Source organism: Gobio gobio, assembly GCF_949357685.1.
Source record: "Gobio gobio genome assembly, chromosome: 7".
Taxonomy (NCBI): Eukaryota; Metazoa; Chordata; class Actinopteri; order Cypriniformes; family Gobionidae; genus Gobio; species Gobio gobio.
In genome coordinates this window covers 33,966,903-33,987,573 of record NC_137103.1, presented here as the reverse complement: position 1 = coordinate 33,987,573, position 20,671 = coordinate 33,966,903, and the positions used below count along the sequence as shown (strand labels likewise).

The window sequence follows — 20,671 nt, the reverse complement described above, 5'->3', positions numbered from 1 at the left end:
TACGCCATGAATGAATAACAGTTCGTCCCCTTGTTTATACTCGACGCGGCCGCACGAGCGCGAGGGTGCGCGCGGCAAAAAATAAATGCGCGGAGCGCGGAGGCTCGCACTGCGGAGCCAGGCGAAAGTAAACAATGCGCGCTCTGTGCGGCCGTGCACATTTTACTTTCAGTTTTGAATTAGCGCCAATTCGGCTGCGGGTTGCTTGAATTGTGGGTTCATTAGCCTATTATTTTTAATGAAAAACACAACAACAAAACAAATGACAAACTCCCTTAAATAGGCGCTTTTACGTTTCGCTTTGAAACCAAATCTTCCGCGATCATCTCAGTCAGCTCCTCACTCTTAAATCCGATGAATGACTCCTGCCGCTGCCGAGACTCACGGTCGGATCCTGCTTTATTAAGCAGACACGTTCAGTTTTTATTTGTATTGTCTGTTCTCTAACTGAACTAAATTATTTTATTACTATAAAAAAATCAAAAAGACGGTGGGCGGTGCCACGGTGGGCAAGTGATGTAACCGGTGTTGAGTCTGGACACCGGTAACACCGGCAACACCGACTATCGTAGCAAGCCTAGTGTGCACCCGGCTTAAGTCAACTCAAGAGTTCAAGTTTAAACTCAGAGTTGGTTGAACCTCCTTATTGAAACGGGCCCCAGATGTCGCAAAATGGCAACAACAAAAGTAATCATAAAGCAGTGTAAATACAGCGAAAAATCAACCTTATTAATTATTCAAGCCCCAGTGCATGATGGGAACATCAGTATAAGAAAAGTTTACTTTTATTTTATAATGTTGAAATGTATGCATTAATTTCTACAAGCTTGAATTGAGTACTAATATAGAATTTACTTTTTTAGTTTTTTTCTTGCCTGAACTAACTTTTTCATGTATAAATTACATTTAGTGATTTTTCTGAATCAGAATCAAGTCGATGCCCAGCCCTAACCTGATATTTTTTGAGAAGATTATGAAGCCCTCTGAACTTGTCTATTGAATATGTTCGTGGTTGAGGAGAATTATAAAACAATATTGTTAACAGCTTGTGAACCAACCTCAAATGTGTCCAGGCAGGTTTTCATTCATGAATGTCAGACAGAGTTCATTCATTTCAGGAGAGACAGTGAAAAATGAAGTCTAATAAAAAATAAAAACAAACGACCTCTGCCTGACACAATGTGTCAAACCCAATTGAATAAACATAAAAGAGAACTGAAAGTTCCATAGGAAAAACATTTTATTGTAAAACATTTTCAGTTTGTAACAGACTGGTGGAATGTGTGCCATTTCATTTCTATGACTTTTATAAGGTTGCACGTCCTGACCAGATCTTACTGCGAGAGAAGGATGGGCCATCGGGAAACGATAGCAACAGAAAGATAACAGGAAACTGAGAAGTTGGGGAAAAACTCAAATGATAATACTGAGCTCGTTTACAAACTGGGTAGAAGAATCCAACAGAAAAAAAAAAGAACTAATTAAATAAATATCTATGGTACACACGTATGGCACAAATATGCAGCAAGCAGTCAGTTTGGCAATTCTCTATCTCATTTTCATTTTTAAACCAGATCACCATGGGAACAGTGCAAAAGGGTTGAGTGGGAGGGGTCTGACGAGTGCTAGCTAAAATACATAGCAAAAAATTCCATTCTATACAAAACATCTTACTTAAGAGTTTATAAAAAACGATTTATTGGGTTCGTCGTCGATATTTACACAAGTTATTTACCAAAAAAATTAGTATGCTCTCTTTTAACTGAAGTGATTCATGTTTTTTTTTTCGTAACTTTTTTTATTTGCTAGAAATGTGAGAATAAGGCTATTGTAACAACCGGGGATCCATATACAATACAAACAATAACGTATTTACAGCCTCTTACTTACAGATGTACGGTGCAAAAACTAGAGTCCCGTGAACTCAGGGTGACCATACAAGCAAGGCATTTTACAGTGGGCCGAAGACACTTCTCCCAGCGTTTCGCAAACCTTCTGTCGACATCGGTGCAACATCTTACGCTACTGGTTAAGTCCTACCGCTCCTAAAATTTTACAGGAACGTTTGCAACCTGCTTGCCGGGACAGTGTCTTCGGATTCAAAGAAACTAAGGAGATTGTCATATTTAGCCCATACGGGACAGCAACCGAACAGCAAAATGTTTGTAGTTTTTGTAGTATGTTTGTGTCTTCTATAGTTTAAAACAACTGCTCAGTCTTCAATATGTATTTGTGTGTGTGTGTAAGTGTTCATGTTTCACAGTTTACCTCGAACCTACAGCACAAAGTAAAAAAAAAAAGTATAATAATAATAATAACACACCGGGGTTGTAGTGTTTTCTTATGCTGTATTGTTTCATTTAATTTTCAGTGGTTAAGAACACTTTTCCATAGGTGAACGTATATCATCTTTTTTTCTCAATTGTTATAAAAATAAATAAAAATTGCATATTTGCAGATTTTGTGGCCTCTTACAGAGGCACAAAGCTCCGATCACACAAGGCTTGGCTTCTCGGTGAGATTCAAGAACCTCCATGAACAAGTGAAAACAAAATGGATGAACAGTTAATGTGCGACTGTGGACATTTTCAACTCTCAAAAGTCCACGTTTGGTGAACGATTTCAATTTCAATGTAAGAAACAAATTAAGATAACTGTCTGCAGGCTGGCATTGCTCACAAAGGGGTTCGCACAAATGACACCACACACACACACACACGCAAAGAGTTCCGAAATCCGCTGGGAGCTGCGGGTTATGGGATATATACGCTGGCCTCTGCTCGGTGACTTCCTCTCTAAAACGCACGCTAAATCCACTTGTGACCTCCATCGATCATAATGTGTTTTTTCCCCTCCAGAAACCTCCCACAATTTGAGCCTGAAAGATCCCATTTCATGCAATTTACTACATTTAGCCTGTGCTCGTTCTCATCTGGTATGCTTGCTAACCCACGTCTACTGCTTTCCTTCCAGATTAAGGGGCCTAATTTCAACCCAGAGCACATCTGAGCTTCATCAACTGAGACAGGCAGGCCGGAGAAGTTGGTTTAGTCAGGACTCTGTTAGACAGGCCCTTCCTTTGGTCCGTTTCTGGCCCTTCCCTCTCATTCCTTTCGGCTATTTTAAAACCCAACATGCTGTTTTCCCTGAGGGCTCCTTCCAATTCCGCCCCTACCCTGGCCACGAGCGCATGTGCTTTTTGTGCGGGTATGTGTGTGTTTGTGGTAAAAAGGCAGCTATTCGTGTAGGGATCGATGGAAAAATGGAGAAATATCTGTTAAGGAAAAGGAAAACTTGAAGCTTGCATAATGTGCACATTCGCCATAAATTATTCATATTCTTGCTGTTTCATGCCGACCTGTCTGTATGCTATCATAAATAAGTTCTACGTGCAGTCTTTCCAACCCTTTTCATCTACAGCTTAACAAGTCCACAAAGAAAGGCTAATTCAATTCATTTGTTTCCTTTAAAACTAAATAATTATGATGCCATTAGATGTCCCTGTGCTTTTGAGCAAAAAAGTAGAGCAGCAGTTCCACTTTTCCACGACCTGCACTGGCCACTGGTGAGCGAGTGTGTGTTTGTGATGGCAGAAATACTAGAAAAACAGGAACTTTTACAGCCACATGCCTGGGGAAGGCAGCCATTTTGTGTCCAAAATGACAGATTTTACTAATAAGCCTTGAGTGATTCGCTCCCTGCGATCTCTCTGTTTCAGTGTGTTGTTCTTGCGTTTGTACTCCATGTGGGCAAGGTGTTGAGGCCTTCAAAGTGCTGCTAAAGTGTTCATGTGGGTCCTCCACCTTCCCAGCAGGCAACAGGACAGCAACTGTACCAAATATCGACGTTCGCTCATTCCTTCCCTCTCTATCTCTCTCGTTTTTCCAGCCCAGGCAGCGGACGTATACAAAATGAAATGTGTATGTGTCTTCCACGCTACTAAACGGCACATAAACCAGCACAAAAGGATCTCTATGACGATACCTATTAGACTTCTACCGAATGAATCTGTAAGTGGACTTCACTGGGAATGACAGAAAGAAATGCAAGTAAGACGCATGACCATACAAAAGACTTCAAGTAAACATTGTGAGTCATTTTGTAGAGGTGAGCAAATGAGGCGAGCTAACGCAAATGAAAACAGTACGAGTGAACGTGCAAAAACAGATGATGTCCATTCAAATGTCCAGCAGTACGCTCCGGAGAGCTTCCTGCTTCCTCGTTAAATCCACTTCCTGTGGCTGTGACCATTGGGCTGCATTCACTTCCTGTTTTGCGATGGATCAGCCAATCGGCCAAGCTAAATAAACAGCTCAAGTTCTTATTTCTTATGTCACTTCTCTTCTCCATCTCCATTTATTGTGTCTTTAAGGGAGATGATGCAGTGGAAAAAAAGAGGAAGAATCATTTTCTTGACCTCTCTTTTCACGCCCACCCCCTCAACCCCCCTCTCCCAGCTCGTCTGATTCACACACGCTCCCTCGTACACACACTATAGTATCCAATATAGTGCACGTCAATCCCCCAAAAGGGTTTCCGTTTTCCATTTTGTCATTTTCGATTCGTTTGTTTCATTTTTGCAGGTGCAAGAGCAGCGAATCAGGAGCGTCACTCCACCATCAGCAACATCTATACTGAGAGTAATAATCAGGAATATTGTAAAATAAACAAGAACTACAAAAAATAAGAGGGGGTAGGACGAGGGTGAGCTTGGGCGTCGATGCCGCCTACGTGGGGTTCATCGAGGGGCATGTGAGGGGTTAGAGTTAAAACGTCCGAAAGAAGCGTGTCCGTTTTCACACTTTATAATAGATGTTTGCTGGGCTCTGCGGAGGCATTTCCTGTACGATGTAAACGGGGTGTCCGTAATCGCCGCTCACTTTCTCGTAATGTGGGCAGAAGACGCTGTCAGCAGTCCGCAGTGGGATGATGATGTCGCTCGGCTCCGAGCCGTTGTTGTTGCCGCCGCCACCGCCCCTCTTGGGCGTGGCTAGCGTGCTGAGCGACAGCGTGGTGGCATGCTGAGGTGAGTGTTTGCGATGGCGTCTTCGATACTTCAGCAGGAGGAAAACCAGCATGATAATTATGATGATGACGATGACGCTGGCTGAAGCAATGCAGGCGAACAGGGCGACCTCTGAGCCGATGACTGATGACGATTTATTTCCATCTCCCTTCTCTTCTCCATGATGAGACGCATCTAAGAGGGAAAGAAAATGTAAACAATGTAAAAAAAGCAACAAAAAAACAATGAGCAACTAGTATTGAGGGTCGTTCACACCAGGGATGATAACTATAGCTATAAAGTTTTGATAATCATTTTAATTCTTAGAAAAGGGAAGTCCACAGCTATAACGATAACATCACAGAGGAACGATTTCCTAGAAAAAAAAATTCCAGCTGATGAACGATAAAAACATTGACAGCCAATCAGAATCCACACGACTTTAAAGAGCTCGAGCATTTAAAGTGGCAGGAAACATAACTGCAGCTCACACTTATAATGTGGACGCTAAAATATAGTTATCGTGATAGATATTTTAATAATTATCATTCTTGGTGTGAATGGGCCTTTAGACGAGAGGAAGAGGCACACTCATAAGCAATTAAAAAGATGCCTTGACACAAAATGAAATGTCTTTTATGTATGGTGAAATAAATTTACATGTATTTATTTTGTAGATGCTTTTATCTAAAGCAACTTCCAAAGGAGCGAAAACACAAGCGATTGATCATAAAAGAGCCGACGGTATTAGCAGTGGCGTGAAAACAAATTTCAAGAAGAAACCAGAGTACAAAGCTTGAGTAGAAGCGTAAGTGCAGTAGAGAAAATAAAAATAATTTTTAATAAGAAGTGCCTTCTAAATGGCTTAAATTAATTAGTTATGTGATTGTGGAAGTAGTCCGTTTTCTGAAAGACATTCTGAACTCTCTAAAATGCATATTAAGGACAGATAACATCTTTAAAAAAAGACTGTGTTCATGGAAAGCAGTGGGCAGAGTGACCTCGCACGCCTTTGTCTCCAATGAGTTTGTCTGGGGCGGCCTGAGGCTGGCGGAACAGATGAGCTAACACTCACACTCAGGCTGTTTTACAAGTGGATTATTGTACCTAAGACACTCCACTCAAATGACTTTGATGTCCATATGCTTCTCCGTGGAGGAAAAGAAGCTGAATTCTACAAATGAATGTGTTCCAGCACGTCCATCTTGCTCTGTCACATTAACGATTTGCTTGTCAGAAGGATTTTATGAGAACGAATCAGTGTGCATGTCGTTGTGACAGAGGACTGGCACTTGCTCAGCAAAAAAGGGATGAAAACGCAGAGAGAATGATGAATCAGTGAGCATCTCCTTACAGGTGTACGAGGTGATAAAGTGTGTGACGTACCGTGCTTGTCAAGTACTTCATTCGATTTGGTGTCCTTGCCCCCTGTGTCGGGGTTTTTGGGAGGGTAACTGGTGGGGTATTCTTTGGGGGAAATGGGATCGGAGGGGTCTGCAAAACATAGATAAGAAACACATTCATCACTCTGATATATGTATGCATTTTCATGTGGAGAGCTATTACTTTCACGCTGCTCAGCGAAATAAAAGCGTGCGTGTGTGACTGATAGCGGCCATGAGTGTGTGTTTGTGTGTTCGTCATTAAAACACAAGCAGCCATGATTAATCTAGTGACCTTCAGAATGTGTCTGTATGTTTGTGAGAGAGCGAGAAATTCAGTCACTTGTGTTGTTGGGTGTGGCCTATGGTAATTACTACGGATGTCACTGGTGAGGTGATTTATGTATAATCGTCATTAATTACAGTGCAAGGTTTGCAGGAGGTTCGCAGGGCTTTATTGTTCTACACCCTCGTGGCCACGGTTAAACAGTTATTAGACACCCACATACACACGACAATGGAAAGAGTACTCACTTTGTCCAACCTTCATGATGATTTTCATCGACTTGGTTTTACACACCCCTCCTTCCTGATTATCCAGCCCTTCCATCGTTCCATTAGATGTAGCTGAAAGATGACAACAAAAACAAGAGCTTTAGCAACATACTATCAACATGTGTTGCTATTATATAAGCAAATGCATTGAGATTGATCAAAGATGGTACAAGCTATCGACATGATGTAAATGCAACATTAACATAACTGATGAATATTCATGCAGCTTTAAAAAACAGTCAAGTCTCTGTGCAGAGCCTTCATAAACCATGAAACGAAACTTTTAGTAGCCCCAACTATCCTGTGCCATTTTTGAATTAGATTTTTTTTTGTACAGGGCAAAACTGTTTGTTTTGGTGGTGAAAGATTAATTGGTCAGGGCCCACTGAAAGTGTGGCGTTGCTCTTTAACAATTCAATGGGAAATAAGAAGGATTAAAGGAATAATAAAAAGCTGATTTTGTTCACCAGCGAGGCAAAGGCCTCTAGCATCAGGTTGTTAATAATTTAGCGAATAAGGCACGGAGAGAGAGAGAGTGCTATTAATGAATGTGAGGTTTGGAGCATGTTTAAGAGTGCGTAACGCTTTAGCCACAGCAGATGTTTGTCAAGAAACAAGTGTGGGAGAACAAAATAGTCTAAATAATAAAAAATAAACAAAACAGTCCTCCATTTTCTTGAGCAGATGTTGGACTGGCCTCAAAAACAAAGAGATGGAAACTAGTTTTCTACATGGAATTTGATGTACATGCAGAATTGAAATACATTTGAACTGAATTAAGCCATGTTTGACGTCATTATCTGCCGCTAAACAAACTAACAGCAGTATTCTGGCCACTGGTCCCACGTGTCCCATGTGGGCTTTTAACCGAACAATGCAGCTATGCCATGTCTATGTGTGTGTGTTGTGTGTGTCCGCGCCCGGCAGGCTTGTGGTCTATTGGGTCAGTAACACAGAGCTAACGAGCTGCCAAGGGCTTAACGTCTGGTCAGCGTCCAGAACAATGTGGCCTGCATTCAGAGAGAGAGAGAGGGTGAGATCGGGGAGGGCGGTGATGTTGGAGTCTATGAGGCGCCTGTCCCCCCATCATCACTTTTTTTCCCAATGCTGCCACTTTGATGAAGCGTATGGAGTGCAAGTGAGTTTATGTGTGTGCCATGTGACAGATCTTTCTGTCCTCTGATTCTACTTTTCTTCTTTATCTGTCAGTAAGGACTGCAGCATGACACCATCTGACTCTCTCTATTAGTTCTTTGACCTGTGGCTTTTTAGTGTTGAGAAGAACACAAGCTCATTACATGTAAAGCTCCTTAAAAGCTTGCGTTCCTTTCAGTGTGTTCATTTCATAAATCTGGCAAATGAGCCACTTCACACACACACACACACACACACACACACATGTAGTGTTTTCATCTTTTATGGGGACTTTCCATAGGCGTAATGGTTTTTATACGGTACATACCGTATATGCTATCCCCCTACACTGCCCCTGCCCCTAAACCTAACCCTCACAGGAGACATTCTGCAATTTTACATTTTCAAAAAACATCACTTAGTCTGATTTATAAGATGTTTTCCTCATGGGGACCTAAAAATGTCCCCACAAGGATGAGGATTTCGGATATTGCTATCTTTGTGGGGACATTTTGTCCCCATAACGTGATGATTACCAGTCCACACACACACACACACACACACACACACACACACACACACACACACACACACACACACACACACACACACACACACACACACACACTCACACTCACACACTCACACACTCACACACACACACACACACACACACACACACACACACACACACACACACACACACACACACACACACATATATTTAAGCAAACACATCACTAAACAATAATCACATGATGATCTCACATTCCAGGTCAACAGTATATTCACCGTCACGTCATTTAGTTTTAGTTTCCTTAAAGTTGATTAGGATACAGAGAAGCTCCTGAAGTATTTCTTCACAGTTGAGTTGTAACCAAAAGAGGCCACTCACACAGATGCATATTGTCGTACGAAGCTCTCATAAAAACATGCCTAATTTCAGGTTAAGGAAACTAGGAAAAACAGGTTTGAGAAATAAGCTTAATAATTAAATTGGGTGAAAAAAAGAATTAAAGCTGTATAAAAACAATAGACGTCAACACAAAGTGTTCAATAACAAAAAACTCCCTTCTCAGTTGAAAAAAAAGATTAATAAATTAAATATATTAATGCATTTGGATTTACTGGACTTGGATTTGGATTAGACCACTTGATTGATTATTTTTACGATGACATTTTTGGATCTTTTAAGTTTGAGAGGAATGGACTTTAAATGGAGGCACAGAAATCTTTCTTTGCTTTCTTGAAAAATATCTTCATTTGTGTTTTGAAAATCTTACAGGTTTGAAACGACATGAGGGTGAGTACATGACAGAATTTACATTTTAGAGTGAATTATACCATATAAAATACAGTAAGCTGAGTCTTTGATAAAACTTTACATCAATGATACATATCGTCGCATTTTTATATCGCGATATCTCGATATACAATGTATCGTTACATCCCTAAAAACAACTAAGTGGGGACTAGGTTATGTCTCCAGTTAGATAAATGTGTCTTTGTGCTGAAGGTAGACACAAAAAAATGACACTCAAACCTGCTCGGTGAAACAGGCTGCGAGGTATGTAAAGTCCTGCCATGACGAAAGGGCAACCAGTGGGACAGGACCAGAAATTGACACTGTAGGCATTAAATGCATATTTGCGAGTGATCATTATTATTATCATTTTAGACTGATTTTTTTATCGTTTTATTTTGTGTATATATAACTACTAATGCTTTAGCAATACAGCTACTCGAATGTGATTGTGAGCTGGGATGAGCTGTGGCTGTTGTTGTGGAGTTTGACCTGATCAACATGGCGTCAGGGTCACAGAGTGGTGAACAGCACTCAGGCCAATAATGAGAGCTGACACACCATAATACACACACACAAACATTGCACATCTACTCTAATAAGATATGGCACAGCACCTCGAAAAGCCCTCACTGCCTTTGAACAAAGCCAAACAACACGCCTCTCCCTTTATGTCTCTCTCTCTCTCAAAGTCAACAATGCTTTAATGGCATGATTGTTAACGTTTATAATATTGCCAAAGCATATAAAGTACAGAAATGACAACACTAAGACTGAAACATGAACCAAAAAGGGGGGGAAATGTAGGTTAACAATAGAATACGATGGGAAATAATTTCAACTCAATAAATGATTTAATGTTATAAATCACCAGTAATAAATGCTCATCATTGGTGATGTCTGCTGACTCCCTCAGGCAATGTTACATAACTAACTGCTAAGGTGCATCGTTTTAATTGATCATCGTCCAGTATGGGGAAGTCTGAAAACAAATTCAGAGAATGTGAAATTCTTTCTCTCAGTTTCTGTCTCTGCCAATCACAGGACACACACACAACTTTCCTACTGTTGTATTAGATTAGCACAATCGATTGAGTAGTCACAGCCTCTGTCCTAATTGAAACGGATGAAACAGTAATTAAAACTGCAGAAAAAAACCTACATAACAATAAGATTTTTTTATGCATTTATGATGCATTATGTTACTAATGAACTATTATTCTGTTCTTTAGGGACTAAATTACTGAGTGCACCATTATAATTTACATAGGTGCAGTTTGTCTCTGCTCCATTCAATTATCACATCTTTCTGCAGATTGTGTTGTTTCTTTTATGAAACATTCCTGCTCTCGCTCTCTTGCCATATTTAGATCATGTATCTCACTTCTTGCTCCCAGCTTGAGGGCAATCTGTCAGACCAGATCACGTCAAGCTCATATTCACACACTCACACACACAATCATATCAGAGTCATCAGCATCAGGCTGCATATGAACAATAGAAGAGCCATTTTACAGTTTGGTCAGCACACACAATCACACACCTAGGCTCAACAATAAAGCAATAAAAATTAAAACCATATTTTGAACCAGCAAAAGTGTGCTTATCTATCTACATCTGTCGTGATGTAGAAGAATGTTTGGGGTCGGTAAGATTTTTGGTAACAATAAGTTCTCATTTATTAGGATTAGTTAATTTACTAATTAACATAAACTAACAATGAGCAATACATTTTTTACAGTATTTATTCATATTCGATAATGTTAGTTAATAAAAATAGTCACATACAAATTTGATTTTAATAATGTATTTGTTGAAATTAACAAACTAAAATTAATAAATGCTGTAGAAGTATCGTTCATTCTTCGTTCATGATAACTAAATTAGTTCAATATTGTTAACTAATGAAACCTTATAAAAAAGAGTTTTTATGTTTTTGAAAAAGGTCTCTTATGCTCACCACAGGGCTGCATTTATTTGATCGAAATAGTTACAATGTGGAATATTATTATAATTTAAAATAACTGTTTTCAATTTGAATGAAAATTAAAATGCCATTTATTCCTGTGATGGCAAAGCTGATTTTGTAGCATTATTACTCCAGTCTTCGGTGTCACATTATTTTTCAGAAATCATTCTAATATGCTAATTTGGTACTCAAGAATAATTTCTTATTATTGTCAGTTAAATGTTCATGTTAAATGTTAAAATGTTTAAACCACGATACATTTCAGGATTTTATTAATAAAAAAAATAATTGATAATATATATATATATATTTTTTTTTTTTTAACTACTGACCCCAAACTTTTAACAGTAATATATGTATTTGAAGAAAATCTTTAACATTTAAACATCATAAACTAAGTTGCTCAAAGATAGACGCTTATCATATATATGTGATCGTGTTGTCAGGCCAAGTAAAAATCTAAACTACTGGCCTAAAGAAAAAATCCTCATTGTTGAGTCCTGCACATACACACACATTTGGCTTGCTGAACACATTTATAAAGGGACTGAAATCATCTGATTGGTTTCTGAGTAGATCCAATTGATAAAGGCAGAGTGATTAAACTGAGCTATTAGGATTAAACTTTTTAATTAATGACTTATCGAATAAACCCCCAACCACACACAGCAGTCATACGTCTCTGCTCTTCACAGCTACACACACAGACACACACACACACACCAGCTGTACACCAGGGCAATTATCATCTACAATGCAGCAAAATGAACTCATTTCTCTTTCTACACCTCCTTTTTATTCTTTTCACTTTTCTCACCACAAATTAGAGTCGCTTAAGAGAAACAAAAAAAAAAGGAGGAGCAAATTTTCCCAGAACTGCAAAATTGGATTTTCTCCTTATGCTGGAAGTGAACTCTCATTGTGAGAGAGAGCGAGAGAACAGGTCTCAGGTCTGGGCAATGTGATTGACGTGGTCTCTGTTTATGTGTGTGTGCCTTATTCCATTTGCTATATCCCTGTGCTCCTCTTCCACCTTAACCGCTGTTTATACAGCTTGCTTTGAGCCTGAAGTGTGTGTGTTGAGGCCAGGTGAGCAGTTATTGTTCTCGCAAATGTGAAAATTCAACCCACATGCAAAACGATACAAGGCAAATATGAGAAGTCATTTGTGTTTGTGTACATATGCATTCATGGTCAAGTGCCACTCACAAACAGAAACTTGGAGTCTCTGGAACTAACAACCATTCCAACCGATGTAAACAAACACTTGCAAATGTGATATAAACGTGTCATTATTTGCACTACGACTCACTAAAACATAACTAATGTAGTTCATGCCGCAATATCAACATTTCCCGATACTCAAAACCACATAAACAAACCCAAGCAAATGTAATTGGCCAGAATGGTGCGGCAACGGTGGTTTACAGATATATCCGCCATCATACTCACAGATAATGTAGTAGTCTTTCCCCCTGAAGAACTCCAGGCCCCAGAGGTTTGGGCTGAACTCCTGGAATTTGAGGGTGAATTTGACGTCCTGGTCCGGTTTGACGCAGTTGAGTAGAGGCGTGTCCGCCTTTGTGACCTGACAGGACTTTAGCTGTTCCAGAGGAACCATATAGAGTTTATAATACTCCACTCCTTCCATTGAACCCCCCTCCACGCGTGGACAAACTATGTCCATCTTATCCCCGATCTGTGGATACAGCACCAGACCCTGTCCTGGCACGAACCTTTGAGAAAAAGAGAGACAGAGAGAGAGTGAGACACACCACAGATGATAAATCATAGCACTGGATCAGGATCAAAAATACGCTGGATCATGAAGCATGGTGTTGATCAATAATTAAAAGAGGGTGATCAATTATTTAGCAGTGGCTATAAAGGATAAAACACGTTCTGAAAAACTTGCTGGATCATAAAAATGTAGGAGACGATCTTAAACTGCATGCACGGGTGTTTTTAAGTTCCTTTATGAGAAACCGGAAAAGAAAATGGAGCAGCTAGAAAGAGACAAAGGTGTTGACTCATGGCTCATACATAAGAATAAAGGTAAATAGTCTCTCTAATGCCAAGCACTCAAACAGCAGAGCTGCGAAAAGAAAATGATGTCATGAGAAATAAGGAGGAAAAGTGCAGCAGCTCGCATCAGGCGACGCTCCCAGCCATCCGCCTCAAGGGACTAAAGCAGGAGTAGCTGGGAAAACTGCTCCGCTGTGTGTGCGTGTGTTTGACGTACAACGGGGTAGCTGTCAGGACTATCTGTACGACAGATCTAGCCACGCAAATCCTCTCGAGCCGAACACTGGATTGCTATCTCGCTCCTGTCTTATCTCTACTCTAGCTTTTTTTAAAGAACAGTTTGTTTGAATATTTGTCTTGGGATCAATAGAATAGGGCGAGACTCATAAATTCCCCAAGTAAAACATGTTCACACCTTAAAAGTTTACACACACACCTACAAAACCACAAATCTGCATTTTTTTTCCCCAAAAGGAAACTGCTAAACATTTTTAACAGAATCTTTTTCCATTCTTTTTTCACAGCAATGCCATAGAAGATCCATTCTGGGTTCAGTGAACAGTTTTTCTTATAGTATGAAGAACATTTTGATAATCTGAAGCACCTTTTTCCTCTATAAAGAACCTTTAGTGCATGAGAAACAGTCCATGGATGTTAAATATTCTTCATGGAACAAATCAATGTCAATAAAGAACATTTAGAGAGTGTACATTCATATATACCACATGCTAATTCTATTAACTTCTGTTTTATCGCATTTTATGGGCAAACACAATTGAGCAGTGAAACGGAGAGATATAGGCCAAATATAAGCTAGTTGCGATATACATCTTGCAGCCCACAGTCATTATCCTAAACCACAGGGTAGACAAGGTCACCCCTCAGCCCATACACACACATTCCGCTATTAAAAGGGTGTTTTACTTGTCTGTATTTTACAGGAGCTGCTGTTAAAACATTCTAGTTTTAGTTTTGAGGGAGCAGGTTGTAAAAGTGGGGGGTAGTTGAACAAATAAAGCCAGGGGTCACACTCATGTTTGTAAGTTGCTTTAATCCTTGTCTAAAAGACACACTTTAACCCCCCAACCTTAGCCTTGGTGATTCTCCCAGTGGTCATAAATATTCTGGGACATGTGAATGTGAAAAAGAAAAGGATGACAGAATAAGGGTTTGCACACGTTTAACACAGACCGCTCATTCTGTTAACAAGACTGCAGCTGCACACAGAGAAGCCATTAAGTCAGAAAAGGCGCACGTGTGTGTAAGAGCGAACGGTCAGGACATGTGCAGTACATCTAAGGAGACATGGTCGTGCCACTCGTGGACGTTTCTCCGTAATTTCATTTGTGATCCACATTTTTCCTCATATATATGTGTGTTTTTTTTGCTCACAGGGCATCTGTTTTATCTTTTCTCTTTGTCTTCTTCCCCCTGACTCATTCACTCGAACTCCGATTGAAATATTCATTTTTGGCAGCATTTCTAAAAGCACTACAAAATGAAGCCATTTAAATAAAGTTGGCCATAGACATTAAAGGAAAAGAAAATAATGCGGCTAATGAGTCTAAGACTTTCAGGCCTCTCTCTGGCAACTTAAACACAATATAAAACTGAAGCTGAGAAACAGGTGGGCTGGATGGACGGCTGAAAGACGTTAAAGAGTAAAGGATAAGACATCTGTTTTTTTTTCAATCGCCCCTCCCATTTTCCTTGTTTTGGAGGACTTCTTAAGGGGTCAAAATACAGATTAATTTGCTAAAACCAACACATATGTTCCTGATAAACTCTGTTCGATACTTTTTTAAAACCCAATGTTTTCATATATCTCGCTTTCTTTAAATGCTGCTTTTACATATGAATCTTTGTCCATCAGCTTTCCTCTTTCTTTCTTTTCCCATGTTAATCTCTAGCTGTGTGGGCCGAGCCGTGACACAGTGACAGCAGTAGCCTAATCCTGCCCCAATAGGAACACAACGCTTTAACCCGAAGATCTGAAACAACACAGGGCGACGGACGCATATGGGCGGAGGGAACATAAGCTGTTTGACTTTCAATCATCAGACCAATATGGAGGTTCATTGGGCATAGAAAGACGTGGATGGAAAGCAGGGGGACAAAATAAATCAACAGACATCTCAAAGTTTAATCGCTCCATCGTGCTTTGCAATAGAGACCTGCGTCGGGTGAGAAGGCAAAGCGACCAGACAGGCGCCTTATTCCTTTGTCACCCTATCCCTTCATTCTTCACTCTTTTCCTCGTCCATTCAATCCCTAATCCCGAAAGACCCCGTCTGTTCTCCTCTCACATTTCAGAGCAACATGAATGCCATTTTAATAATCAACTTTTATTCTCTTTGTTTCGTGACTAGACGTCTTTTTTCCTCAGTCCCTTTCCCTTTTCTCTTCTCTCTCTCCCAGCAGTGAAACAATCCTACCCATCCGCTAATATGATGACGACAAATTTGGAAAATGATTAACTCAGCATCTAAATCATAACAGACTTTCGCTAGCAGCCTATCATGAAGTTCCTGCACCCCTAAACGCAGAAGGGGGTAGGGGGGAGTTATTATTCATGGCCCTCTCGCCCCGCATTCATTCATGCTGTATCTGCATGTGTATGAAGCCATGGATGTGCCCCCGTCAAAACCCTGCTAAGCGATGTAATCTCCTAATGAAGAGAAGAGGGAACCTCCTTTGACTGAAAACGTGTAGAGCAGACTGCTTTTGTTTCTCCACCTTCGACAAAATGGATTACCAGAAGGAACAAGAAAAAGAGGGAGAGAGAGAGAGAGAGAGAGAGAGAGAGTCTTTACATGCCTGATTCATCCAATGTAAAGTAGTGGAGAGGTAAACAGCAGTGGAGGAAAGAAAAATACAGCTCCGTGATTCAGTATTGTGGGAGTTGGTGACGGCTGTCTCATGTACAGAAGGCCATAGGGAGTAGAGTACAGATTTTAAGCACACTCCTCCCATTATGCCCCATTGATACTTTAGATGAAGGCATGTCCCATAGCGCTGTTCGCTACTCGCAAACTTAGTACCTATGGGATTTCTCTCTAATCATCAGACAGTAAGTTGTACTATGTGTTTGAGTATTCATGTTTCTAAAATGAAATCGGAGTCAATACAAGACAGGAGTCAGGTTCTTAGTTCATCTATTATTGAAAAATTAATTCATATCATGAAATACTATTGCCAAAAGAAAGAGAGAAAGAAAGAGAGAAAGAAAGAAAGAAAGAAAGAAAGAAAGAAAGAAAGAAAGAAAGAAAGAAAGAAAGAAAGAAAGAAAGAAAGAAAGAAAGAAAGAAAGAAAGAAAGAAAGAAAGAAGAAAGAAAATGTAAAAAGATCCCTGCCATGTCCAACCATTTTGCTTAGTTTATCTTGTCTGGTGGTAAACATACAGCTGCCAACGCTAACAATGCTATCAGTGCCATCACTCTTTAGTCCTGCGCCACAAAGAACTATACATTGAACTACCCCAACAGAACGGCAGGAATGTGCGCAGCGAGCAATTCCATGGAACGCCAGCTTGCCTGGGAGAATGAGGCCTACATATTTACAGTGAAATACAATAGAGAGACATGCCATTAGAGGTCAATTCATGGTCACTCTGGTTCTACATCAATGAAGATGTCACAATAGATAACAACACGGTGGTGACACTTCAGTTTCAAGTTAATATACAAATAACATCAATTGAAATCATTTTTAATAACAATTACAAACTATTCCATAAAATAATTAAATAGTAAGTACGATAATCGATACTAAGATATGTAATCACCCACAATCATAAACACGAATGGGAAACGCAGTGAACAAGTTTACTTGACTCTATAACAGGAATCTAAAATGATCCCGCATTTTTTACCACAGAATTGAAATGACTGTTCATAATTAGAAGTTTTTTATAGAAATTGTTTATTTGTGTGTTAGGCACTAATCTTAGAATTAATAAAATGTTACTCTACAAAAGGACAGATCGATATTTGGTGAAATATCAATATTTTAAAACACTAAGCTGTGTCTAGTATTCACTATAGAGATGTTTATTACATTTCCATAACTTATCCACATCAATTAAACTGGCATATAAAAATATGGTTAAAACATTTAATGTTTAACATTAGTTAAAGTTCCCTATAGAGTATTTTTTTAAGTCTACAAAAGGTCATAGGAGTAATATAAAAGTAAGTGGAGTGGGCCACTGGTCACGGGCACATTCAGCAAAACTCAATCTCTCAATGCAACTCGTCATCCCCCAAATATCCAACAAATACAGCAACAAACAGTCGATTATTCCTTCATCATGCATCCATACTAGCGTATTTTCTCTCTCAAGATCATTTAGACAAAACAATAATTGGAACTGGCTATTTGTATTCATTATTGGCAATTAATTAGGCCTACGTATTTTTTTCATATAGATAGATAGATAGATAGATAGATAGATAGATAGATAGATAGATAGATAGATAGATAGATAGATAGATAGATCCTCTCAACAATGCAAACGCTGCTCATCCTGTGCAGAGCAAAGCCTTTTAGATCAATTACACTCTTATTAATTAACGTACTTAAGGGCACTTGCGACACCGCCAGCGGACTAAAGACAGCCCTCTATTACCTGTTAGTAATAAAGCCCGTGATTATCAACACAGGACACCTGTTATGCGGTCTATCCTTCCTGCCCCTTGCCCCATACACGCAGGGGGGAAAGAGAGGGGTTTTTCCCTATTAAAAAAACGGGCCGAGAGCGAAACTTGAATTATTAAACGCGGGAAGAGTTTCTCCAAGAAGCGCTCGAGACTCCCGCGCGGGGCTCGAGACCCCTTCGGATTTCAGCGTTACTTGATGTTTCGATGTTTTAATGCATGATTCAACGCCGATGTGCTACGCGTGTGCTCCGTCTCGACATTTTCACGACTGACTTCGCATGGAGAGGAAAAAAACACCTCTTGTGAATGCGCCTACTTTACATTTCAGGGGGGGGGGGGAAATAGTTTATTCAAGAGATGAATCAGAACATTTTAGAAAATTACACGCATTTACTTTGATAGGCTTATTAATCACGCCTAAAATCTAGAATAAACCAAAGGTGGCACATCAAAGTAGCCTAAACCAAGAGGAGAAATCATAAAAACAGTGAAAAAGGAACATTTGTTTGAAAAAAACTGTTTGGATGCCTGATTTTCTATCAGAGGATGATGGTGAGAATTACACAAACATTTTCTGAGGTAAAGGACTTAGGGCCTAACGCTACGCCGTTCAATAAAAAAGATGCCTCAGTTGGAAATTTAACCAACATTTCTACAATGAACGTTTCGTATTTGTCTTTATAAACATGAAATGTCACTCCTACGATTTCCTTTAATTGTTTTTGTCGAAATAATTCCGTGTTATGAAAAATAACTCGCCTCACTGTGGGTAAAAATCCTCTCAGAGTTATGACCTGAGGTCCCGTGGGGCCATTCAAAAAAAATGTCTTCATATTTACAAGTTAGTACGAGGAATTATTAATTAGACTACTGTGCAACAAGACCACCTATTTTTCATTATTGTACGTTACTAAACCCTGTGAGTGGAAACAACGCGTCACTCCCCTCGGCTCGATGATCCACAACACCTGCTATTAATTTTCATTTTACAGTAGGCTAATACAGTACGGTGCCATTTATCCTGCTTTAGTGTATATAATTTTACCGACATCACCCACTTTCTGCTCTAAGGCAGTGGGAGAGGGTTAGATGTGACTGACGGAGCTCTAGTAGGCTACCGCCTCGGGCACTTAACTTACTTGGTATTCGTGGTGTTCCAGTATATGGAGTCCAGGATGAGCGCGCGGGACAGGTTCACCTTGCACGCGATGAATAAAAATCCAAAGTAATATCTCCACAGAGAGTCGCCCATGGTCCGTTACGACCGTTACGGTCAAATTCCGTTTCGCGGGAATTTCTAATATGAAAAAAAAAGCGTCTTGTGGATTGCCAAACTCAATATCCCCGTTCCAGGAGAAAAGTAAAAAAAATGTTGAATTGGAGCCCGGTTAGAAGTGAACCATCCCGATGGGAAGAGCTACTCCTCTATTAGTCCTGCTCGAGATGAGATAGAGCAGTACCGCGGACAGTGGGCAGTTTCTCATTCGGTGAAAAATACGACTGAGTGGAGCAACTCTCCGATCAACCGGCCGTGGGGAGCACGTACATTCCTCACAGGAAGGCGACCCGTGTCGTCGCCGCCGTAGTGCTGGATGTCCGTGGAGACATGGAAGTTAATCCCCCCGGTGTGGAGAACAAGCCCAGCAGGTACCAATTCCAAATACGAGGTATTCCGTTCAGGCAAGCCACCGGAGTTCCCAAAATGAATGAGGCAGTTTAAAAAAGATGAGCCAGAATGAAATAACTATAGCCTGTTTGATGGAGCAAACAAATAAGAATGACTAATGGTTGAAAATAAAAATAAAATGGAACGATGAAGTCAAATGAAAGTTCTCATGGGTCGCCGTGGAACCCGCACTGTAGCAGAGAACAGCTGCGGCTCGAACCCTGCAGGTCCGAATTGAAATGCTGTGCGCGTGAATTGCGGGACTGCTCCGTTCTCTGCGCGAATCTGTACTGCAAGTAGCTGCTAGCGTCTACAACACGGAATATTTGTCAGAGCGAGTTTTTCGCTGACTCCTCCCACCTGGTCTCTCATTGGCCACAGAGAGAAACCTGTCAATCAAGCGGTCGCCCGGCGACTGGTCGAGCAATGAGAGAATATATCGGACTTCAGGTCGCCAACCCAGATTTCAGTTCAGGGATTAATGGCATTTCTGCATTTCAAAGAGAACTCGTGGTAGAATGTGTATAATCGCAATAACTACATTAAAACAAAAACTATTAGGTACTAATTAAGTTCATAATATACTACCTACATGCATACTAGGTAGGCAACTTGGGCTAATGTTTAATCACTATTCTTTCTCGTTATTATTCTTTATAATGTCATTATGCTTCGTTTAAATATTAGATTTTATTATATGTGTTCCACGGCAAACCAAGTCCCGCATGGCCAATAATCTTAAAATAAAGGCATCTATTTAGGTTGAGGTCGACAGAAAGCCTTGTGCTGAAAGAGTGAGGGATTGATTCAGCGGTCAACAGCGCCCACTAGCGGCCAGAAGAACCAACCGAATGTGTTCAAGTAAGTGCTTTTGACTATTCTTCTTCTATTTGTTTATGATGTATCAATTAAATGACAGGTTTATTTCAACAATTTCGCACAATATTTGTATTTTAAACTGACAAAATATTAA

At 40.1% G+C, this 20,671-nt stretch overlaps 1 protein-coding gene across 2 annotated transcripts; it reads right to left on the bottom strand.

Moving 5' to 3' along the window:
- Positions 1 to 1,224: 1,224 nt before the first annotated feature.
- efnb2a (ephrin-B2a) lies at positions 1,225 to 20,000 on the bottom strand. 2 transcript variants are annotated; one of them, XR_013816851.1, is made up of 6 exons: positions 19,172 to 20,000; positions 12,801 to 13,084; positions 6,922 to 7,014; positions 6,392 to 6,499; positions 2,110 to 5,200; positions 1,225 to 1,973 (listed from the first exon to the last, which is right to left on the bottom strand). XR_013816851.1 is itself a non-coding variant. In XM_079821227.1 (5 exons), the coding sequence occupies exons 1-5, from the start codon at positions 19,282 to 19,284 to the stop codon at positions 4,797 to 4,799; spliced, it is 1,002 nt and encodes a 333-aa protein (XP_079677353.1). In that variant the 5' UTR covers positions 19,285 to 20,000; the 3' UTR covers positions 1,225 to 4,796. The 2 variants fall into 2 exon arrangements, 1 of the variants encoding a protein (XP_079677353.1); XM_079821227.1 differs by having other exon boundaries at positions 1,225 to 5,200.
- Between the last annotated feature and the right edge of the window lie 671 nt (positions 20,001 to 20,671).

What these genes read in the sequence shown, in the direction of transcription:
- efnb2a (XM_079821227.1), bottom strand. Translation starts at nt 19,284, where the DNA reads ATGGGCGACTCTCTGTGGAGATATTACTTTGGATTTTTATTCATCGCG. An exon ending in TGGAACACCACGAATACCAA is followed by an intron (nt 13,085 to 19,171) that starts GTAAGTTAAGTG and finishes TTTTTCTCAAAG; the next exon opens with GTTCGTGCCAGGACAGGGTC. An exon ending in TGAAGTACTTGACAAGCACG is followed by an intron (nt 5,201 to 6,391) that starts GTACGTCACACA and finishes TTTCCCTCTTAG; the next exon opens with ATGCGTCTCATCATGGAGAA.